General features: G+C 35.0%; 1 protein-coding gene across 1 annotated transcript in view; it reads right to left on the bottom strand.

The window, feature by feature from the left end:
- The window catches only part of Kal1 (anosmin-1 Kallmann syndrome 1), an 89,872-nt gene that overhangs the window by 47,890 nt on the left and 15,752 nt on the right, over nucleotides 1–26,230 (bottom strand). The window contains exon 2 of the mRNA XM_074183029.1: nucleotides 13,467–13,659. Within this exon, the coding sequence (XP_074039130.1) occupies nucleotides 13,467–13,659 (193 nt within the window). The remainder of the gene's footprint in view (nucleotides 1–13,466; nucleotides 13,660–26,230) is intronic.

Here is a 26,230-nt window from a genome sequence, read left to right as displayed (position 1 = left end):
CTGAGATCAGTCAAAACTGAAGTTACATGAGAGTTTCTACAAAACTTACAAAGTGTAATTAAACATATTCACATTCATGATTTTTAGGTAATTATTGCGCAGAGTTGATTGTGCTCATAATTTTTCACAATCTATTTGTATACTCTAATCACAAATGTCTAGATTTTATAGTCATTTACATAGTCAACTTTCAACTGGTGGTTCGAACCGCAAAGCTGGACGATCAATTGTCCCCTCCTATCGTTCAATTCGTGTTAGGGATCACACGTTAAAAGGTGAGACCTCATTAATCCTTAGATTGCACAAGTTTCGACTTGAGAGTTGTCGTTCGTAGGGGGACGACAGTTGGTTAACAGAAAAACAGATTTGAAACAGATATTTTTTAAAACAGAATACGAGTTGTGTTTTTGAGGTTTACATTGATTAACGTTGTGAAAGACATTCTAGAATAGAGTTTGAAGAGAAAATGTCGATATTCCATCCGTCTTTCCTCCTATTTTCGGAACATGGTCGTCTTGCCGGGTGTTGAAACCTCCACGACGAATATTATTATTATGTTTGAAATGTAAACAACGGATTTGTGGGAGTATTTGAGATTTTAATAATAATAACATTAATAATAATAATGTCATTGTTGAAATGATCATTCAACAATGATATAGGAAGTAGGTAAGTAAGTAAAAAAAACATTTAGATGTATAATAACATAGAGATTACAGTACATTGATCACAATTATATAGAAGTATACTGAAAATACTCATTGATAGAATGAAACCATCCCTCTAAAAGGTATTCTTTAACTTTCCGTTTGAAAGAAGACATTATTAGGATACTTTCTCAGTGGGCTATGCTTGAATACTGGCAGTAAACAAATCTAAAGAAATGAACTTTAAACGTTCAATTCTATCAGAAAACAACTACTCCCCTGGCTAATACCACGAAGGGCATTGGATTATATCGCACAGGCGTCAGTGCAGGAATCTTCACAGAAAATTTCCTGCACATGCAATTGGAAATACAAATGAAAGAGTCGACCTTAAATTCTGGAACGGGCACACTGGCATCAGTGTAAGATAGTGGCCATCATCGACCTAAAGTCAATGATATTCCATAATTGAAAATCGGAATTCTTTCAGAGTATTTCATTCCTCTTCCTAAGTTGGAGCGAACAACAAAGTGTCACTCCATCTGGTGGACGAGGTACTAACCAACTGCATATCCGAAATTTGCCCGATTTATCTGAATGAGGGAGAAAAACTTTCTTATTGAACGATTGAAGTTCATTTCTTTAGATTTATTAATGGGATACCCTTTTTATTTGAAGGCAGACAATTGAATAACTTGTAGCCTGCTAGAGAGGGTGATTTTTGAAACAATCTCTTTACGATATTGCTGCAGTTTAATTAGATTTACATTTTTTGTTGGGTAATTGTGACACTTTGAATTAGTTTCAAACTCAGACCCCCTCTTTTTTACAAAAAGCAGACAATTATAAATGTATATAGATGGTAGCGTTAAAATTTTTCTTTCCCTAAAAATGAGTCAACAGGAATCTGTGTGTCGAATACCATACAACATACGTATTATTCTTTCTTGAGAGATGAATGCCCGACTGATGTTAATCCCCTCTCCCCACTAAAGCACATTGTAAGATAGTACTGAATAAACCATCGCATAGAAAATGTTCAACAAATGCTCTTCATTCATAACCTTTTCAAGTTGTACCAATGCGTAAAAACTGGTGTTGATTCTCTTGCAAACTTAATTTATGTGAACCTGCCAACTCAACCCAGAATCTCTATGAAGTCCTGAAAATTTTGTGGTTTCCGACGGATAGGTAGTGACATTATTTATATCAACCTGTATAGGCTCTAAGAGTCTTCGGTTGGAGAATTGAACATCGTTTTGTCGGCATTAACTATACGTTTATTCGTGTGACACCATTTCGTTAATTTGCGACTTATTGTGTTCAGTTTCGACTGTAGTTCCGCAAGGCTATCGGCTCTTTCTGAGACTGCAGTAACATCGGCCAAAAGTGATATTGATTTTGTACCTAGATGTTGAGGTAAATCATTGATATAAATCAGAAAAATAAGAGGTCACAAAACTGAGCCCTGTGGAACTCCAATGTCTAGTTGAATGTAACAGAGTTCGTATCATCCCATGTTACATATAATTTCCTGGACTTCATATATGATATTACCCATGCAAGAAATGTCCCTCTAATACCTAATGCATATAATTTGTTTGTGATTTTATCAAAATCTATGGAGTCGAATGCCTTGGATAAGTCAAAGAAAAGCGCAGCTACAAATTTACCATTGTCAATATACCATTATAAATATACTCCAGGAAAGTTGCAGCCGCTCCTTCCGTCGATTTACCAGGGCAGTATCCATGTTGGTAGCTACTGATTATATTGTGTTTCACCAAAAAAGGAAATAATTTGTTACAGATACTTTTTTCAATTACCTTAGCCAACACACTGGAAATGGTTACTGGTCTATAATTATCGATTATAAGTTGGTTATTTTTTTGTGTAAGGGAATTATTTTTCCAATTCCATTTGGATGTTATCTATGGTGGTTTCTTATGGTATTATGTTGATTTTCAGCATCATGAGACTGTAAAGATGATTATATTTTCGAATCTTACTGATAAAACGTGAATAAAAATGTTATCAGTAACTTTTGATATGAATTTTCATGAAATATTGAGCAACCAGTCAACCATTATAATTTCATTGAGTATTTCATATTTGATTTCAAGCATCCTTCAATCTCTCGATAATTTGTTTCTTCTTTCATTTCTTTGAATATCATATACTTTTCATCGGTGATCATGACAAATTTTGTTTCTCACATTTGTTTGGTGGGGCGAAAGAAATTGAAAAGTTTGGCATTACTTTTGGGTCAAGTGACACTGAAGTTTGAGTCCAAAAATATGTGTGATATATTCAAAAATTTTAAAAAGTTACCCATCACAATGTTCCTCATGATATCGTCTGCGATATCCTTCTGTTCACCACTCTGTAGTCATCGTTTTCAATCAATTGCACCATAGATCCTATTTTATTGGTAATTATTGATCTTCCAATATTCCCCAACTGGTCGTTTAAAGTGATTATGATACGATTATGACTGCGGTAATGAAATCCTTCGGTGATTAAATATTGACTGTTTCTACAGTTTTTTATGGTAAACGAGATGATGTCGTCTTCAAATTTCACGAGCTCAATCAGGTTTGTTCATTTTCCGCCAGTATACAGGGTTATTATGTGGAGGTAGAGGAAAAATATTTTGATGAAAATTCATAAAATTAGCAGGATTAGGGACAATGGAGCTGAATTTCTCATGCTTTCACCAAAAAACGTTCATTTGTGATCATTGAAAACATGCTTCCTTCTTACTGTTTTTTGGATACATAAACTTTTACAATTTGCAAGATAAATAAAGTTGATCAGTAAAAAATCTGCTGAAATGTTATAAAGAGGAAACTGATAGTGCCAATAGTCGATACTTCTATTTATTTCAGTCATCAATTTATCTAGAGGATAGATGTATTGATCCTTGATAAATTCTTAGAAAAAAGTGAGTTTACCGCAAAAACTGCCTAAGTTGAAATTGGTTGTTATATTAGACTTGTATCAACTTTGAAAAATTATCTTTGATGGATGATGGAAAAGTCACCAATCTAAAGGTAGGTAACTATAGAAATTGACTTTTTTCCATCAATTTAACTTTGTTTTTATACCTTAAGTTTCTCAAAAACAGTTGAGTATCAACGTGAACAAACCGATCATATTTCATGATAACGTCACAAATCTCTTTTTTTTTCAATTTGATAATGGAATACATAAAAGGGGGAGCGGTAAGAATACTTTGATAACTAAAAAAAAGTAAGACGTTTTAGAAGAAGTATTTGACTTATTAATTCAATTATATCTTCAAACTTTGTGTATGAAAATGTGAATCAGTTTCTCTGCATGTCACTGTGATAGTAAACATTTTTCATACGAATGTACTGGTGTATCTGAAGCCTTGGCAAACTCAAGACACTGATTTTCAGCTTATTTTTAAATGAAGTGTTACTCCTGATATTTTTTTTATAATGTGGGACAAGATTGGATCTTTGCAAGATGTTTTTTGTATCGAGTTTCATATTGGTGGTCTATTTTCCTTAATTCATGTCTATTGTTTTGAGAAAGTACAGTTGTCTGATGTCTACAATTGATGTTTCTTTATATAATGTTCTTTTTGAGATGGATTATTTTCAATACTGATTTTTGTGCTTGTTCTAAGTGTTTCAGAAAAGTTGTGTTTGCTGCTCCTTTGGCAATTATTCCGTATATGTGAGGTGGGTTTCAAACAATGTTTAGTATAGCATTCGCATCTGGGCTGTTTGTAGGTATGATCTCATGTATTTTGATCTATATGTAACAAATCGCAGTTTTTTTGACTAAGTAATCAATATTTACATCCCATTTTACATGAGGTATTTCAATTTGTCTATTGATGAAAGGGAAAATTCTACGTCATCGTTTTTCATTGAAAGTGATTTGAAATCTGGTAGATTCTTGGCAACTGAATAAAATGAAAACTAAAGGAATGATCCTTACAACAAAATATAAATGGAACAGCCTTGATTTAAATGAAATAAATCTACAAATCGATAATGAAAACATTGAAATTGTATCATGTATCAAATATCTTGGATTCCAGTTAGATGATTTATTACTTTTTGGCAATCATCTCGATTATATATGTAAAAAATATCTAAAAAACTATATTTCTTTGTAAGAATTTCTGGCAATTTATCCACTCAGTCTAAAATTACTGTGTACAATGCGATTATCCAACCACATTTTGATTACTGTGCTTCTATTATTTTCTTGTTCAATCTAAATCAAAGATCTCACTTATAAAAACTTCAAAATCGCGGTATATGCGAATTGTTCTAAAAGTGAATAGATTCACTGAAATCGGAATTATGTTACAAACTTGGCGGTGGCTACCGGTTCCTTTACGGTTGTATTATTTAACTATGACATTTATATATAAAATTCTGAATAACTTATCACCTTCATATTTTTCTGAATTTGTTAGCTTAAATTCAGAAGTGCACAAATATGCCACAAGAAACCATACTAATTTATTTGCATTTATGCAGAACAAATAGGAGAAGTGCCATGAATTCTTTATTTTACAAAGGGTTTGATGCATACAATAAATTACCAAATAGAATTAAATCTAGTCCATCATTAAGTATTTTTGAAAAACAGTTATTGAAATCCATCCACAATGCTAGATAGAATAATGCTTGGTAAGATAATATTAATAAATATAGTATTTGTATGTTGTTTTCTGCTTTTTAACATTGTATTGGAGCTGCACCTATATTGCAATGTATTTTTAATAGCATATGTCGTTATTTTTCAAACTAAAAATTTTTATTTTCAATTTATATGTTAGTAATATGTTTTATATAATAAGTGTGTATTAGGATTACCTTTTTCAATAAATATATTCTTCTTCTTCAACTAGTAGATAGTCCTCTCGGTAGGACGACTATGGCGACCATAAAATGGGCCAAGTGCGCGGTACGTTTCCGTTAACCAGCTGTCGCACTCCTACGAACGACAACCCTCAGAAGTCGAAACTTGTGCGAGCTAAGGATTAACGAGGTCTTACCTTTTAACGTGTGATTCCCAACACGATAAAACAATTTTAGTATTTGCACGTATTGTTGAGAGCTATATCCGTTCATGGTTATTTATAATAATATGTTTTTATAATAACATGTTTATTATAGCATACACTGATATACATTACATAAAGTGCTATAGAAAAAAAACAAGATAATCACATTAGCCATAGAAATCTATAGCTTGTTCGGTGACATGGTTCATTACAAGACTCATTCATAAACCCGAGTTCAATCATTTTGCACTTTCGATAAAAATCTAAAAATGTAAAATATCGAATGTATTTTGACTAAGAAATACAAATAGATGGAATGAATCAACCGCGCATTATGGTTGATAAATTTTTCTCCCATGAAAATTTCAATTCGATAATGCAAATCAGAGATTTCTGTGTGAAAAAACTGGTGAACATTTTTGCCGAGTTTGAATTCTCTATACTCTCTGTATTTTCCCATCAAAATGCTATCTATAATAATTGAATATTAAATACATTGTTAGTAGCACAGTGATTCAATATGTATGATAACAAGTGGTACAAAGTGATTAAATATTTGATCCCAACTAATAAATCAAAGACTTTGGAAAGACAGACCACACGTACTGTACGCATACATATACTCGTATTCGCTTATCTCTGGATTCGGGAAATATACTTATTCAAAATATATTTGATTCGAGAGCAACAAGAGTTTGTTGAGAGTGTTCAGAGAAATATTTCCAAGATAATATTAGTGATTAGTAATGTCTCGAACTATCAGTTGCAGAATAAAAAAAATTGATACACAGGAAAGTCATGAAGAAAGTTAAGTAAATTACCAGCTCAACATAACATCAACATGGCATAATAGAAGGTTGGTAGATATATAAATAAATATAGTTTGAAAAACTAAAAAACTCGCTTTCAAAGAAAATTGAACTGAAAAGTAAAAAATATTTTTTCTAAATGAGCTCAAAACAATAACGAACGAAAAATACGTGTATTATTGTAAAAAAAGCGTCGGTCGTGTAAAAACAAATCTAATATCGACATATATTACAAATCAGGTATCTGAAAGTTGAAATGTGCACAAAAGTTCATACTGAAAGAACATCTAGAAATTTCGAAACCAGAATCTCCGAACACAAAAAGGTTTTGGAAATAAGGAAACAAATTCTACGACAACTTCAGCATGAACTAAGATATACTACATATAGACAATGAAGGTCAGCAATTAAATCTACTGAAATTATTGAACGTAATCAATCGAATTTTCTTTCTGACGAACAACAACAAATCCAGAAAAATTTCCAAAATTAATAACAATAATTCTCCTGGTGTGTACTTGCTGAATACCTGTTCTTAGAACTACCTGTTTACTAATTAGTAATCTCTATCAATTGAGGTCGATAATTTGTATGAATTGCATTGTTGATTAGAGTAGAGTACCAGCCCAATTGAGAAAATGTAGAAAAATGTAGGCTGGTGTCAATGTTTTGGTTGGTTTCCGGGTTTTGCTGTGGTTTTCTTTGGTTACATTCTCCAAACGTTTCGACTGCAACTGCGGCAGTCATCTTCAGTGGCATGGTCCAAAGTGAGTGGGTCTATTCAACCCTCCACCGCAATCCGCAAGGGTTCATTGTGGGCTCTAACCTAGTCAAACTCTAACAAATAAACCCATCTTTTTAACGAAGCCGATTCGTTTGTATGGAGAGTGGTCTATCAGGTCAGATGGTAAGAGTACGGCTCTGCCGAACTCTAAAAACCTGATTCAGTCCCCAGCGGGGCAGGTACAAAGTACATCCTCGGCTGTTTCATCGTTAATGAGGTAGTCGAATAGTCAAGGTGCAAGATTCCCATCATGATACCCGCGACAAACTTCTCATATGAGGGTTTTTGCACGTCAGCAACACCTAACGATGCTTTAGATTCAACCCTGCAGAGCTTTTTCGCCTTTGGTTTTGGTGAATCATTACTTGAGCGCAAACGTTTGCTAACCTGCCCATGGGAGGTTTGTTCCTCCACCTAAGGCAGTTTCATGAGGTACCGCGCTCTTGAGGAGATGACTCAGTCGTTTCCTGGCTGCTCCACCAAACCTTTTTTTTAGGTTCAGTTGGAGACTTGAGAAGCTCTCGCTCCTGATCTAAATTTACAGGAAGGTCAGTTGGAGTCGTAAGCTCGACATCTATCTCCTCTATAGTCTCAGTGTCAGAAAGAATTTTTAAGTTTACTCTGTCCATGAAAGTCCCACGAGTAGCTAGGGAAAGCAGGTCAATCACGGCAGAGGCCCGCATTACTGTGACAAGGCGATGCTACGACGAGAGGGCGCCAGGTATCTCGAAGGTTCCGTAGATGATAGGCTCAATGTCACTCATCCTCCCTTCACGGATACACCTTAGGATTGTGTCATTGTTGGGATACCATTCAGTTAGGGAATAACAGAACCACAAGTGATTCTGTCATTCCCGTATCTAGCGGAGCTACGTGGAAGCAGGCATCCGATGGCCGGTTTGGTCAACCCCCACATCCCAAGCCAATGCACTCGCCGAAAACAGCATGCACAGTGGTTCAGGCGGTGAAAGATAAATAAGGACAGCCAACCCGCAACGTTTCTAGTTACAAGAAATGCAATGTGGTATATGCACGATGGTACACTAGCGCATTTTAACATATCGGTTCAAGAGTTTTCAATAGTAACAGTAACGCTAGTTGCACATACAGCGATTTTGGACGGCCGACTTTGTACCGGTCGTCCAAGTTCCAATAGTGAACCACATGTGGGAATGGGACCTGGCACACACGCCGACCGGTGATCGTCACCGGTAAAATACCGGTGAGCAGCCGTCCACTGCCACTGTATCGCCGGCAGTACCGGGAAGTAGTGGCGTACATGATTAAATACACTCTTGAATACTCACCGGTTTTTTACCGACCATTCCAGTCTCGAATGCTCGGTGAAATTGTAGTTACTACGCATTAACTTCGTTTTGGTAGTGCGTGCTAATTACGACAACAAAGCAACTGGTTGTTTGACCGATAAAAATTCGGTGAGTGTGCAAGCACCCGCTACCAATAAAATATCGGCCGATTTTATACTGGCCGTCCAAAATCGGTGTGTGTGCAACTAGCGTTACGCTAGTTACACACACACCAATTTTGGCCGATTTTGGCGTAACCGATTTTGGCGTAACTAGCGTTACGCTAGTTGCACACACACCGATTTTAGCCGGCCAGTATAAAATCGGCCGATATTTTATTGGTAGCGTTTGCTTGCACACTCACCGGATTTTTATCGGTCAAACAATCAGTTGCTTTGTTGTCGTAATTAGCACGCACTACCAAAACGAAGTTAATGCGTAGAAACTACAATTTCACCGAGCATTCGAGACTGGAATGGTCGGTAAGAAACCGGTGAGTATGCTAGAGTATTTTATCCTTTTGACTTGTGTCAAAAGAAATTAGAACTATCACAGTTTGGGGCGATATGTTTATAGTGAATTTCAGGTTTCGGAAACGAAAAAGGGTTGTTTTCCGAAACGTTAACTATTCGAGAAAGGTAAGTAACAATAATTAATTTTTTCAATAGATTTTTTAATTTTTAGTCAAAATATATGAATACAAAAAGTTACTGACTGTTTATTTTTATTTTTCTGATTGATTCGGCCCGTTACTTGATGAAGATCCTTAGTAATATCAAAAACTACACCTCGCGATTTGATCTCTGAAAAATATAATCACAACATGTTTGGCAAGCACAGTAGCTTTGTCAAGTGATTTGAATACTTCAAATTGTTTCTTACATCAATATTTATGTACTACAGGTAACCATAACTGAGACTCCCTCCAAAAATTATCTAAACCTCTACCTAAGGTACCTATTCAATTGTGATCACCTGAAGCCTATTAATAATAATAATACGTTAAAGCTCTATTATTTTGATTATCTATCTTATCAATAGGAAAAACGTCTCGAATCGCTTTTGCGTTGACTTTCTTGGCAAGTATTTCGTTTATTAATTCGGCTTTAAACCCATTGTTGACCGCAATTTGCTTGATGATATCAAGTTCTTTATTGAAATCATCTATTGAAAGAGGAACATTGACTAATCTGTGAATCATGCTATTATAAGCTGCTACTTTGTGTTGGTACGGATGGGTAAAATCGTAATGTATAGTAATATCCGTATAGAACGGTTTGTGATGAATTGAAAAATCAAAAAAATTGATTGAGTTGGTTGCTTCTATTTCAATAGTGAATTTATTATTTTTATGAATTTTGTTAATATCCCTATGAAAAAAAAGTATCTGATTGTCTCTTAGTACCTGTAGTATATGAATATTAGTGTAAGAAACAACTGAAGTATTCAAATCACTCGATAAAGCTACTGTGCCAACGAAACATGTGATGTATTTTTTCGAATAAAGTTTGTGGATATCAAATCGTGAGGTGTAGTTTTTGAAGTTACTGACTGATTGGACTTTTCAGCAGTTTTTTCAGCAGTTTATATTACACAGTAACTTTTTGGGTTGAACATTTTCGTTTGTCCTTTACTACACTTTAACAAATTCTCTATTGGTCTAGCTTTAGTTTTTTCAGATTGTGGAAGGTTATAATCTAAAAAACCGTATAAAAGCATGTTTACCATTGCTTTTCTAGTATTTAGAGCTGAGCAATAGGTCAAGTTCAAGATCTTTTCCTCAACCAGTGGTCCTGCGAGTTTTGAATTCTCTCCAAAGAACAGTTTTCATGACTCTCTCTCATATTTGCGTCTTCGACAAATGTCTCAATTTCCGCATTTCGCAAGCCCCACCGAAGCACTCACCGTCGCGGTTCTCAAAGGCCAAATTTGACCTTATTTCGGTGGGGTATATCATGTGTGGCCATGTCCTTAATTGGGAAACGCCACTGTGCCCGAATATCTGATTGATTTTTAACAAGCTAATGAAACTGGTTTAGATATCGAAATTATGGCCCACTTTTTCAGTCAGGCTCTGTGTTGAATGTTAATAGGACCACCAGGAATCCACAAAAATTATTTATTAACGTCTCAATGTGCATAACGAGAAATGACTTGGGGATTTTTAACGGGACGCGCAAAAAGTTCCACGTGAAGAGTTGTGCGAAATGTTCGAGGAATTTTGGTATGTGTCGAGTGCAATTCTACTAGTAATTACAATTTCAGTCAATTAGCGATGATGGAAAAGGAATAAGTTGCGTGCCAGGCAGCTAATGATAGAATCGTAATTCGAAACAGAATAATAATAATAATAATGCAGGACTCCATACAATATAAGCGTAACCTCTCTATGGCCTGGATCGATTACCGTAAGGCATTTGATACAATTTCGCATGAGCTCATCTTGCATTTGCTCAGATGCCTTGCGGTACCCGATAAAATAGTGAGATGCATTGAACAACTGATACCACTTTGGCGAACTCGCTTTTCCATAACATCTGGTCAAGCAAAAGTCCAAACAGGGTGGGTCACTTTCAGAAGGGGTGTATTTCAGGCTGATTCCCTGAGTCCCCTTCTGCATCTCACTATTGCCATTATCCGTTGCGCTTAGAAACGGATAATGGATCATCCATATAAAACAAATGGGTGACCTTGTGCCTCCGGTTTCCGGGGGTGCCACAGTATAACTGTGGCACCCCCGGAAACCGGAGGCACAAGATCACCCATTTGTTTTATATGGATGATCTTAAACTTTTTGCCTCTGGAGAGAAGGATCTCAATCAGTCCTTGAGGGTGGTGGAAGAGTACACGCATGCTATCGGGATGACATTCGGGATAGACAAATGTGCAATGGTCCATCTCAAAAGAGGACGATGCGGGGACTACGGAGGGAATGTGCAGCTCGTAGATGGAAGCATCTTACACCATCTGGATGCTGGAGAGACGTATACTTACCTCGGGGTGGAACAACGCCACTCACAAGAGGTAACAGCAGTGAAAAACTCTCTCCGCGGTAAGTATCAGCACAAACTGTTGGGGAAGAACAACAAAGTTGCTGCAACAAATATGCTTGCCGTTCCAATTTTACTCTACTCGTTTGGAGTAGTGAAGTGGACTCGGGAGGAGCTGTATCAACTCGACGTAAAGACCCGAAAAATGATGCATCTCAATAGGAGTTTGCATTCCAAATCGTCCGTTCCACAGTTGTAATTCCCCCGACAACAGGGAGGCTGTGGACTTTTGAGTTTGGAGTGTCTACATGACAGAATGGTGCTGGATACAGCCTGTAAAGTCGTCAGGAGTTCGGATCCCCTTCTCTGCATTGTCCGTGACCATGAGTGTCAATAAATTTGCAGTTATACTAACTTGAAATTTTTGTTATCTGTTTAAAATGTGGCGTCCTTGGACAAGTAATAATAGTAATAACGAGTGTGATAACAACGCAGACTTTTTCCTGTGTAGTGATTCCAATAGCGCTGATGAACAATGCGAAAAAGAGATACCATTGAATAAGATTCGGATGCATTTGAATATTGAAACACAGAGAGTATATGTCCATGTATATCTCAAGTTCGGTTTCGAGGGAAACAAACTATTACAAACAACATCAGATTTGACCGAAATTCCTTTCTCAACTGAACGTAAAATAGTCAAAAACAAACCTTATGAACGTAAGACGCGATGAGATACGGGATCACCAAAACATTTAGATGTTCATCTAATAAAATCATTGAAAAAAACAATATCCGACTGTTATAAAAGCAATGAGATTCCTACAACTGAAATCATAAGGAAGAAATCGAATACTTCCAGCCATAATGTGAGCTGCTGTGAAAAACTCTTCAGAATTGGATAAAGAAACTAGGATTCAGATTTAAAATAATGAACAAACGTCAAGCAGTTATGGAAAGCAGAAGAATAGTGGAATTGCGTAACAAATACTTAAAATAAATAACTAAATATAGACAAGAACAACGGAAAATTTTCTATTTGGACGAAACTTGGTATGACACTCACGACACAGTTACCAAAGGGTGGACTGATGGTTCGAAAATGTGTACGCCTAACATGCCTGCAAACAAAGGATCGCGACCAATCATTGTGCATTGCGGAGAAAGTGATTTTTTTAAATTATGTGGAAAAAACTTGAGGACTTCAATTTTGACTATCATAAGAACATGGAAGCTGATATTTTTGAGGAATGGTTTGAAAACACGTTGGTTCCAAATTTGGATGCGAATAGTATAATAGTTCTTGATAACGCTTCCTATCATTCGCGACAGCTCATCAAAGTACCGAATGAAAATTCGAGGAAAGATGTTTTATAAAAGTGCATAGACCCACCTGAAGCTAGTGTATTGCGGAACACGTGTTGCATTTATTGTAAAACTGTTCAGTGAAGATCTCACAATGGAGTATTTCATGAATATGATAAATTATAGTAAACTTTCAACATTTTCTAAAGGATTTGCCATCGTTTTGTTATACAAAAAAACATCTCGGTTGCTATTAAATTGATGATTGTGCCGTTATTACGTGGTAGGAGATAATGAAGGAGGAATAAAACGTCCTATGTTTTTTTACCATTTGTATTTGTAAATATCGTTACTGCAGTTTCGTCCTATAAGGACATTTTCAAACAAATACGAGTTTATTGTATTCGGTTGAAGATGCCCTCATAGGACGGAACTTCAGTAACGGTCGTTACAAATACAAGTGGAATAAAAACATAAGAGGTTTCATTTCTTCATCTTGGTTACTTAATACATACATGCATGTAAAATAAAAGGTGTGACTTCCATCTATCCACAAGGAATTTCAACTCACCATCTATCGATTCCAGTTCAGTCGGTGATTGGCATGTGAATCCACAGCTGTGACGGCAGCATTTATCCACTCCGCTGCAATTTGTATCAATTTCGCACTTTTCTTTGCACGCTCCCGCGAAAGAAGAAATCGAGGTGCCGGACGAACAGTATCCTGGTTTCAGTGCGCCCTTTGTCAGGCATGTTTTCACACACTGCAAATATAAAAAGGTATCATTAATGAATAAGATTCAATTCTGTGCCACCTGTGAAAAGTGGGGCAAGTACAATTTGTGAATTTTGAGCTAAGGGCATCACCAGAAAACTATTTTTTTCTCTTTCTTGGTGCCTAATGGACTAAGTGATGTGGATATTACTGCGCTCAATATTCCACTGTGTATCAAGGGTTGCAACTTCAAAGTACAATTCTACCTATGAAAAGGAAATCAAGTATTCTTATCCAACAATGCCTCCGAAATCGTTAATGCATTCGCACAATTTTTTGAAAGTGCATATTCTTCACCCCTACAATCATATGAACACACGAATGTTACCTCAAAGAATCCTATCATTTCTTTAAAACATTTTTCACTCATTGAAATCTGCAATTCTCTCAACAAACTAAAACCAAAACTCACAAGCGGGAATGATAATATACCTAGCTTGTTCGTTAAAGATTGTACACATCTCCTAGCCATACCATTACAGTCAATCTTCAATATAGCACTGAGTACAGGGTGCTTTTCTAACAAATGGAAAATGTAAAAAAATTGCCCAATTTTCAAAGCTGGTGCCATAAACAATATCCAAATCTACCGTGTTATCAAACTTTGCAAAGGCTTTTGAGATGTGCTTGTACAACAGAATCTTTCCCGATGTTAAGAATTTAATTTCAAACAATCAACACGGTTTCTTTAGCAAAAGATCAACAATAACTAACTTAATGTGCTTCACACAATCAGTAAGTAATGCACTTAATAATAACCTACAAGTAGATACTGTCTACACAAATTTCTCGAAGGCGTTTGACAAGTTGGATCATAACATTATTATCAATAAACTTCACCAATATGGATTCGACTCCGAACTCTTGAACCTTTTCCGCTCATACTTAACTGAACGTATCCTATTCGTAGATTATAGAGGGCACAAGTCGTTCCAATTTATTGCAAACAGCGGTGCCCCTAAAAAAAGCAATTTAGCACCTCTTTTATTTTCACTCTTCATTAACGACATAGGAAATAATCTCTCTAGCAATTTCTGACTCTTTGCAGATGATTTGAAAATCTTTCGGCCCATTACATCACAGGAGGACTGCTTAATCTTACAAAAAAACCTTGACTTTTTGTACAATTGGTGTACCAAAAATAATCTTCCCCTCAATACAAACAAATGTAAATACTCAAAATACACCCTTGAACATAATGTTATTTCTCATGATTACTGCATAAATAACAAACCTCTTCAAATAAGCACTCATCAAAGGGATCTTGCTGTCATATTTTACCCTAAACTGAGTTTCTCCATCCACTATGACACAATAACATGCTCAGCCAAACGGATGCTAGGGCTCATTTATCATAACTGTAAGAATTTTCGTAGCAGACAGTTTTTTAACTCTTTTCAATGCATACGTCAAATCTCGGCTGGAATATGCCTTCCTTATATGGTCACCCATATACAATGTCCACATAAACAAAATCGAGTCTATACAAAGGGGCTTCATGAAATATATTACTTAAAAGCTAGAAGGAGTTTACCCTGAACAAGGCAGCGACAACAGAATAGTACTGAATAAATTTAATCTATTATCCCTTCAAAACCGAAGAACCTACTACTCTGTAATTTTCATTTATAAACTAGTGAATGATCTGATTGACTATCCCGAACTACTCTCCCACTTCAACTTTCATGTTCCACGAATCAATTCTAGAAATGAACTGACTTTTTATCTACCAAATTCTAGAACAAAAATATTACTCAAGTCACCAGTTGTTGCAATGAGCAAACTTTACAATCAACTATGTGATAATCTTGACATTTATTATGAACCTATTGGTCAAGTTGAGAACCACGTTAAGAAACTTTTACACTCTAGTCAAAATTGAAATTGAAAGTTGTTCTACCATGTGAGATTATTACTACTACTATATTACTGCTGAATTATGTTTTTTTTGTAATACACCTGAACTATGTTTTTACTTGTTAGCTCTATATCTGACTTAATGTTCACTTTATTTTATTTGTTTACTCGCTTCAGGTGTTTCTAGTTGATATGTTAATATTGTATTCATGTATATGTGTATATATGTATGTATATATGTATGTGTATTGTGTGTATATAGGCAGATATAAACTGTAACATGCTTGTTAATAATATTAATATGTGTTGTTATTGGAATTTATTCCTGAATAGACATTAAACATTTTTTTTATCCCATTATGCACAAATTTTCCGTAGCCTAAGTATTTGTGGAATGTGAGTTATGTAACATAGTTTTGTACTTTACATATTTCCGATTAACTTTTCCAAATTTCTTTTTAACTCTCTTGGCACAACCTTCTACGTATACAAAATAGTAATTCTGGATTTGTTTCACCAGATCATAAAGGCGCTTCATCTGATGAACGTGGCAACATTTTAAGAGATGACGTTAGGAATTTTCTCCTCACCTAACTATAACAATGATTCATGAAGAATGCAGAACATCAATCCTCGAAGCGGGATCTGCTTTTTTTGAAACTTCAAAGCAAGAGTTTCATGGGATGAATCTCGACTTCAAAAAAAGTAACGTCGTTACCTGCGCGACTTGTGACAGACTGACCCTTGAGGAAAAGTTGGCTCAAGCGGAGGACAAATCGATTATACAAGAAAAACTGCATTTACATAAATCTGATGCTGACCAGGCATATGATCAAAAGCGAAACGACAAAAATTTCGTAGAATGATGCATTAGATAAAACCTAAACATTTGGCATGCACCAACAACAAAACCAAACTTACTGTTATGTGTGGCACTAAGCCATCGCCGGCCGTGGATCAAACGAAATTGGATCATGTTTGTATCACTATTTCACCAACATTCTTGAGCCTACGGAAACATCTGTAACAATGTACCTACTCCGATTCATGCCCCGGCCAAAAGAAAAATATCCATATTACGGTTATATGCTGGATAGCTCTTCAAAATTCCAGTAGCCTACAAGAGATAAATCACAAATTTCTCATTCCAGGCCAGAGAAAAAAAAAGCACACCGACTGAACACCCTCATGATTGGGCGCAATTAATGCGTGACACCGGGGAAAAATACATTTCATGTAATCGAGTTAGAGAGAACAAACTTCTTTAATTTTTCGGCAGTAGTAAAATCTGCATTAGTTGACAGAAAAAAAAATAACGTTAATGGTGTGATGCATTGCGGTAACTTAATTCGCAAACTTAATTCTGGAATTCTTTTCTGTAAATTAACACTCAACAATGAAGAATTTTGAACAGTTTTTTGCCACCACTTAGATATCAGGGATCACCAATGATACCAAATGAAAAAATAAAAGGATCTCTTGGATTTACTTTCTGATATAGGTCCAACATACAGCAAATTTTATGAAGACCTTAATTTGGGCAATGTATCTGATGTGTACCCGATGCCCAAGATGAAGAAGTCGAGAGGGGCATTTTATAATAATATTTAGGAAAGCAACAATTATAATTATTTTTAACTTTTTTTACTATGTCTTCACTTCTATAATAATTGTTTTTTTACAAGCACATTTCGTATCATTAGTTATTGTTCGTTCCAGGATCTTAGCTACTTAGGCCTTTTTTTTAATTATAATAATATTGTAATAAAAAATTATTCTAAGTACGACACATTATTATTGTTCTCCTAGCTATTGTGTTTCACTGAAGAAATTTATGAAAAAAGTAAAATTTATTGTTTACATATCATTTCCTTAAGCTCTAACAGGATAAATATAGCATAACATTTCTAATATCTTGGGGTACTATTAGACATTTAACACATTTTACACTGATGGAATTAGTGTTAAACGCACTAAGTACAGATAATTCAAAACAATTCGTAAAAATTGAGGTTATAATCAACAATACAAAAAACGATAACGTTTCCATAATTAAGAAAAAAGTACTGTAAAAATTTCAAAGCTTTAAAACTGGAATTTTATCAATATGTAGATTCTGGAAAGATTATGAAACATTCAATTGCGTTTTCCCGAAAATGCGATTTTTGCACTTAACTCCCTTTCCGCAGGTAACACAGAAATATATTGCACATATAAAGGGTCTTTCAATACGGACTTCCCCAGACAGCTGATAACGTCCATCTTTCTGAAGCTACATCTGTCTAATTAGTTGTTCAACAACAATGGGTTTCCACGGTCTTCATATTCGTCCTATCGAGAGGACTATTCGCAATGTGGTAGATGAATTTGAGTCCACTGGTTCAGTGAATCATCGACCAACAGCCGTACGACGAAGAAACGCAAGAAAAAGAAACGAAGAAAGATTGGAGATTTGTCTTTCTTCTATAGATACTTTCACGGGAGGTGTTCAAGTGACTTGACACATTTGATTCCACCAAGAGCGGCACATATCAGAAATACACGACGGACTGTGGCTGCTCATCGTTTTGAGTTTCAACTCAGTAAATCTCGAACTTCACTGTTTGAGAACTTCCTGAGAATATTTTTCCAGATGGATTTAATCTCCAGCGATCCAAATCCAATGTAAATCCTTTCAGTCGCGCAAAAGCAAAGAAGAATGGACCTCGATACGTGACAATTTCTATTGACCGTTCAAATCGTTGGGCACCCAAATTTAGAGTTTCTTGACCTTAACAGTACGTTTTAAACCTTCAGAAACCGAATGGGAGCTGACGCCCAGTTCTTCCGCCATCCTTAGCACCATTTATGATGGTCAGTCTCCACCAGGGTCCTTAAATCCTGTTCCTGGACTATACTGCTGGTCTACCACTTCGAGACTTATCTTCAAGGCTTAAATTTCTGGCATGAAATTTTGCAAACCAACATCGAACAGTGCGTTGATGAACATCATCATTGTCAACTGTTTGGTTAATTTTTCGGGCTGTTTCGACATCGCTTTGGTTTAATTCGAATTCGTAGAAAAAAATTTGCCAAAAATCACCTAATGCTATTTTAGAAATGAGCTCAAAAGGGGCAAGAAATTGTAATTTGCAAAAAAAATTAACAGAGTATTATTATAAAATAATAAATAAAATTAATATAGAGTACGAAATTCTCTATCGATCAGTATAGTGAATAAATATCAGTAGAATAAATATTTATTGAGATATGGACCTGCAAAAACACATGACATAAAACCGGTCAAAACTTTTAAAACGACCTAATGAATAAATACTAACATATCCACGATTTCTTTCACACGCATAAGTTATAGTATTATTGTATCCATCAAAAACAACTTTAACGTTGGTGCGGTAGTTATTACGTGTATATCCAATGTACTGTTATTATACTGATTGAAACACGAAGAATGCTTACAAAAAACTGAGCAAAACTGCATTCCTTCCATGAATATTATGCATATTGTTTAAACAATATAAATAGTTATGTTCTCGCTTCAAAATATTCCTGATTTTGAATAATATAATGAAACTAATATTTGAAAGAAGACAAATCATCGAAATCGCAGCTGTTTCTGAGACATCCGAATATTGTCTGTTTTGTATATTGTTCAGTGCGACTATTATGTTCATTGATGAAAGACTTACTGAGTTAACAATTTGCAAATTGATAGGAACAACTAGTGATTTTATGTGAAACTCTAGAGCTTTCGAATCAAATTCTTTTTTTGGAATATTCAAATTGATATAATTGGAAAAAACTAGTGAACATTATAATTCTTCGAAAAATCTGAAGCTGATTTTCTTCTTATTCATTCATTCAAAATAACAGTTCCAATCGGCATATATGAAACTGCTTCAACTACAACTTTGAAACCATCCAGTTGCTCACAAAACAAATCCTTGTAATACATTTTTCATCTACTTTCCTCGGAACCAACTAAAAATCTACATAATGCAAAGTGTTTACTCGACACCAATTCTATTTATAAATCGAATTATTCTGCAGTGTGCTTATTAAAATCGTCATTGAAACCTTTTCTTCTCAGAAATATAGATGAATTTAGATTGAGAGAAAATCTGTGCAAGCGTGATTCAAAACATTATTGAAAATATAGCAAACAGAAACTGAATATCGACATCAGAGAATGGTTCGATTTTATGATACTTAAAATCAGTGACGGCTCGTGCATTGGAGACCAGGGGAAACTAAAGTCATAATAACGATGAGATTGGAACCTTTGGTGTGAAAGTTGAATAACTTCTTTCGAGATCAATTGCCCTAACACCAAACTGATATTTTTGCACTCGACGCGCGTTTCGCCAACAAAGTTAGCATCCTCAGGAGAAGAAAATTTTCTTCTTCTTCTTCTGTGCAAAAATATCAGTTTGGTGTTAGGGCAATTGATCTCGAAAAAAGTTATTAAAGTCATAATGACTATATACACACAAAAAAGCCCGCTGGAGGCGCGAAAATTTTTTGGGGTACCGCACCTATTTAAAGTAAAATACGTAATATTTGCATAAATGCAAACAAAAATTGTGTATTGCCGAAAATTATACGTGATAAACTGACCATTGAAAAAACAAAAACAAGGAAAAAGGGTTGTCTTTGAGTCATTCAATATAAATGAACTCTTCTTAGTCAATAAATAATACTTTTCTCTTCTAATATAACAAATATAACAGTTTTGTTAAAAATTGCTACAAATATTTTATAAGCACAAGTACTTAGTTATGCTTATAAAAACAGGTCTAAAAGTTAATTTTATTGTCCAGCAAGGTGGGAGTCGTGTCTTGCCAGGAAAGGAAAGGAAGAATGGGGTAGGAAGGAAGGTTAAATCGATAAATCTGGTTTGTTTACGTGAATTCACAGGGTACCCGCAAACTACTTTTAATCGGCGGTCATTCAAGTTCAATATAATCTGCGAGGGTCCCGCATTTTGAAAGGTGAATTGAAAGGTGTATTTTGTAATTTTGGATAGGAAGGAGAAGAAGAAACTAAAAGTAAACATAACATTTGTTTTTAACCAAGACTATGTAGCTGTTGCTATATTTTGTTTGCTAAACAATTTTAATTTACAAGACGAAAATATATGCTTCTTAGATTTAAAATGTCTTTCTGTAGAACGAGGTAAATTTTTTAAATCGGAGTATCCTATTTTAGGCCACATTTGGTATTCGGTTTGTATGGGAAATGAAACACGGGGCCAACAAAAAAGTGTTTCTCGTTTAATGGAGTCGGTTAACCAATCGCATTTATCGTACCAACTAATATTAAATCCTCATTTTGTCGATTATCTGACGCTTTAATTGAAATCAAATTTAGTTTAGGCCTTCCCAGAGTAGAATTTATTATCATAAGATAAATACTTAAAATTATTTGTCAGCAACCAATCGACTATATAGTCAGATTTTTTAATTTCGTCCAACTTATCCATAATAAATGGAAAAAACTTACCGAAAAGTGGAAACCCTGAAAACACCTTGAACTTGAAAGAAAACACTTTGAAAACACATTGAAAATATTAACAAAAAACACTGTTATAATACAATGCTACCTGTTATCAAGAAAAACTTAAACGATTTACCGAAATATTTTTCAGTCCCGGTTCGTCACGGCATCCCGTCCGAATAATCAAATAAAAAACAAACTCAGTCGTACACTAACGGAGACCAACTGGAGGCTAGCCTCCTCTAACGCTATAATTTTTGCAACTGTTCAAAATCTGTCTGTTCAAAAATCTGTTCAAAATATGTTTTTCCGTTAACCAGCTGTCGCACCCCTACGAACTACAACCCTCAGAAGTCAAAACTTGTGCGAGCTAAGGATTAACGAGGTCTTACCTTTTAACGTGTGATTCCTAACACTAAAATTACAGATCGGGACGTATGTCTCTGGTGGATTCGGTCTCGCGGAGCTTGTGTTTTTCAAAACGGTCGGAGGCTTGCCTCCCTTGCAACGTATGGCATTTATTATTTCGGGTTGATGGTTTATTCGTTATTCGTTCATGGGCGGTGCGTTTGAGGTTTGTTGATGCAGGATACAGTGTGGTACGTACTACGTAGTGAGTGATAGTGTTTTTTCGGGATATTTATATTGAAAATGAATGGTGAAGTAATGATACCCGACCATTTTTAGAAAAAAATAGTCATAATTATCTGTCAATATCTTTTAATTTATTGCGATGATTAGCCTCAATTTTTATGGGGAGGCTAAGCCTTCCTTGCCTCCTCTGACGAGCCGCCGCTGCTCAAAATGGTGAACCTTTTTTGTAATATAAAACTCTAATTCATTAGAAACTACTCCCAGTGCATAACAGTTTGAAGAGAACGCGTTCATTTGTTCAAAATCAGCTTAATTCATCAACATTGTTCCTGCGGAAATTTAATTTAGAACGTTTGTTTGTTTGTTCATTCAATTTTATAGTATGTTTGTGTCAATTTTCCTGTTCAAACCTGTATGAAAACAATTGAGAGTGTGAATATGTGAATAAAAAAGTTATTGTTGATGGTACGAAAAATTTTCTTCTCATTTCTACGTATCAATCGAAACCAATGTCTTGACCAACTGGAAAGTAAAACCAAGTCAGATACATAAGTGGTCCTTCGAGTTTTTAATAAGAACAACCCTGTGGAAGATGTCTGCTTCACGAACTGCACCTTTAGTGAAGTGAAAGGATAAAGGCAAAAGTACCAGCAATTTTTGTCAACGGCAGTCAAATCCATGACACATCTAAAAAAACATCAATTTGCAAAATGAGGAAAAACTAGAAATCCCGGCAGAATTTGAAAGTGAAAAGGAAGAAATACTTTTGTTCTTGTTTTATAATTTCATGATTTGCACTTTCAGAAATATCAATTGAAGTTCCTGAAACTATCAAAGTTTCAAGTAGTAAATCCAATCGACATAGAAAGTTGGAAATTGAACTTGAGAAGGAAAGATGTCTAGCAGAAATTGAAAAACGTCTAATAGAGAAAGAAGCTATGTTCAAACAAGCTGAACTTGAAAGTCGTGGTATATCCATTTCTTCAAAACAAGACGAAGAAACAAAAACACAAACTAGTAAATTGTCATTCATTAAAAATTGAGTGGAATCAACAAATGATAACATAGAAAAAATGCAACTCCAGAGTTTCTCTCACGAAGATACGACGGAAGACCAGAATCTGAACAAATTCATGGCCAGACAGTCGTTCAGCAAGGAACTTCCAATATTTTGTGGACAAGCTGGTAAGTGAATTAAGTTTGTTAATCAGTTCAGAGAAACAACAAACATTTGTGGATTTTCCAATGCCGAAAATATTGCGCGACTTCAAAAATGTCTAAGAGGCAAAGCCAGAGAATCTGTTAACGCCTTGCTCAGTTTCACTCAAGAAGTGAAAGCAAAATTATCAATACATTGGAAAAACGATTCGGTAGACCCGATATAATTATACAAGACCTGTGTGGAGAGGATTACCAACTTGAGGGAAGATAGATTAGACATTTCAGGCTTTTCCAATAAAATTCAAAATCTCGCAGTTACTTTGCAGAGTTTAAAACGTGATGAATATTTGTTGAATCCACAACTTTTGAACGACGCAGTGATCAATCTTATTCTCAGTCAATATATTGCACACCATGTAGACATAGTAAATCGTAGCAGCCTTGGCGGAAGCAAAAACTAAAAGTTCAGCGTTTTTTATGTAATTGACTTGAGAACTGAAATGAAGACAGTCTAATAAAAATCGTCGTTTCATTCAGATATATAACATGGCGCAGTCGGTTTGGAGTTACAAAATGTAAAATTCGTGCGAAACAATCTTTTTTCAGACCTAGTATATGTAGAGAAATAGAAAATACTGTCCTGAATTGTAAAGTATGTCTCAAACACAGAGTGTCAAATCCAAAAGAAGAATTAGTGATGCAGGACATTAAAACAATTCCATGGTATAAAATCGGGTGTGTCATTTTATATTTGGGAAGTAAAATGTATTTACTTATAGTAGATTATTACACCAAATGGGTTGAGGTTATACCATTAGATGAAAACGCTCACTCTCTTACCATTGTTAAAAATCTGAAAAGTTTATTCGCAAGACTAGGTATTCCAGTTATATTAATTTCTGATGGTGGCCCTCAATTCAATTCAATCGCATTATGTCCAGCCCTCGATGTCCTCAGACAAATGAGAAGGTGAAAAGAGCGAAACAGACTTTGAAGAAAATGTTGGTAAAAGCAATTGAAGATAGGAGGGAGATAGAGTTGGTTTTGTTAATGTATAGAAACATTCCCATGGATAATGACTTCGTAATTTAAGGGATACATTACCAAGCACTGAACATAATTTGAAACCACAAAAGATCAATTTTGAAAATTACAAGTCATTAGAACAGCAAAGACAAAAGCAAAAACAATACTATGATCGTTCTTGTGAAAATTGAAGACTTTTAAATATAAATAGTAAAGTGAGATATCAAAGTCATTTAGGATCAAAATGGTCGTTTGGTAAAATAACAAACAAACCTAGAGAATGCTCATACGGTATAAAAAAAATGATGGAACAAATATCATTAGAAATATAAGATTTATTGAAATTTTGCCAAGTCAAAATGATCCACCACCTGACAATAATGATATCGATATGACTGATCAAGATGAGTATGAATCTTCATCTTTGTCTAATAACAGTAGTTACTGCTACTCTAATTCAGAAGCAACATCATCTGGTAGACCAGTTAAAAAGCCAGACAGGCTAATGTTCTATTGAAAATGTTATTTTCGTTATTTTTATTGAAAATTGTAATTTCGTTGTTTTATAAAAAAAAGTGAGATGTCACGTATTGAATTTCTTATTCTCAGTCAATATATTGTACACCATGTAGACATAGTAAATCGTAGCAGCCTTGGCGGAAGCAAAAATTAAAAGTTCAGCGTTTTTTATGTAATTGACTTGAGAACTGAAATAAAGACAGTCTATTAGAAATCGTCGTTTCATTCATAACAGTCGAGGAGGTTTTGTCATACGAAACTGGTGTTTTTCCCCATCAAGAAGCAGTGTGAAATTAAAACACGAAATTGTTTTTGATCCATTGTTATGAAAATAACAACAGTAGTGTCACTCTTAGCATAATAACCCACAAACTTATGAGAAAAATATCATGAAATTTCAACAGCTTTCTTTCGAAGGTTAGTGCTAACTGAAAAAGTGGTGAATACAATAAGACTAGCGTCATCTATGTGTTGAGCCCGTGACTTTTCAGTCTATGTAGTATACTTGCATCAGGAAAGTTGGTTTCAAGTCATTTCGTGCAAACGTTCATCTGTGATCAAATAAAATAGTTTGTCGAAAACTACGACTTGAGCCCATTCGGACGCATACCTCAAATACTTGGAAGAACCATCAGAAGAAATACCCGAATCGTGATTCAAGCATACCTATAAATAAAACGCTAGAAAAGAATTCCTCTCAGGACTAAGCGCCGTCTCCTGCAGCTAACCTTCCTCTTTGAACTATCGAACAAATTATCAAGATTAATTACTGCTTCTGGCACGCCGAACGACCATAAAATGATCGAAATGTCACACGTACAGCGTGCGAAAGAGCATTTTAAAATGTAGGACACTTCTTAGGTATACACTTATTTAGTCGAGAATTTATGATAGGCTGGTCGTTGGTCCGTATTTTTTGTTAACGAGTATTTCATACGATTTTTGGAGGGACGGTTTTTCGCTTCCCACTTCTTCATCGAACAAACAGTTCGATTGTTATGGGAAACTCAAAAAGAAACATCTGTGTATGATTTACGTTCAGAAAGTAGGGTAAATGTCCAAATTTTGCAGGCTACGTGCTCGAAAAACACTTGAATGGGCTTGTTTCATGATTTTTGGTTTATAGTTCACTTGATAGAAATTTCAAATTGAAAAACAGTGCACTTTGTTTCAGCTTTGTTTTCCCGTAATTAATTATTAAAAATCGAATGTGGTAGGCCGGTGACGTCACGGGCCTATTCCTGCTTTTTGTTCGATTGACCAATACGAACGATGGAAGTAATCAACATTGCCAAATCGTAAAATTTACGAAGTCTATAATTATCAATTTGATTATGGAAATGTATATGAACCCGTTGACGTTTCTATTAATTAAAAAATCCCCACATGGAATAAAATGTACACGAAAAATCATGTTTGGAAATAAGTTCTATATCTAAAGTCAGTACACAAAGTCGAAAGATCGCATAATATTTACCTGAACTATGATTTTATGCTTTATTCAATAATCTACAGTTATGAAAATCAAAAAATATAGCAAACTGGATTAAAAAATCATTTAAAATATTGCAATTATTCTACAATCCTCAATCTGTACAACTACAATTTATTATAAAAAAACGATTTCTACATACATACATCTTTCTAATATTGCTACTAAATTCAAGCGATATAGGCTCGCTTGGGTAATCTGTTAAGTCTTCCAAAACTTGAGAAGAAGGTTGAATGTGGTCAAATATACACAGAATTGATTGTACTCGAACTGATCCAACAAAAGCTTGTGAATTAATATTATAAAATTTAATGAAGTAAAATGAAAAGCATTTGATTTTTTTGCAAAAATATTAATTCGTTTTGTTTCTTATTTTCAGCAATAGTATTAACTCCAGATAATACTTTCTCTGGGG

The sequence above is a fragment of the Leptinotarsa decemlineata genome, unplaced genomic scaffold, assembly GCF_025532065.1.
Source record: "Leptinotarsa decemlineata unplaced genomic scaffold, Ldec_3_MD MMD2_tig00026330_RagTag_RagTag, whole genome shotgun sequence".
In the NCBI taxonomy this organism is placed as follows: Eukaryota; Metazoa; Arthropoda; class Insecta; order Coleoptera; family Chrysomelidae; genus Leptinotarsa; species Leptinotarsa decemlineata.
This window is presented reverse-complemented; position numbering and strand designations above follow the sequence as displayed.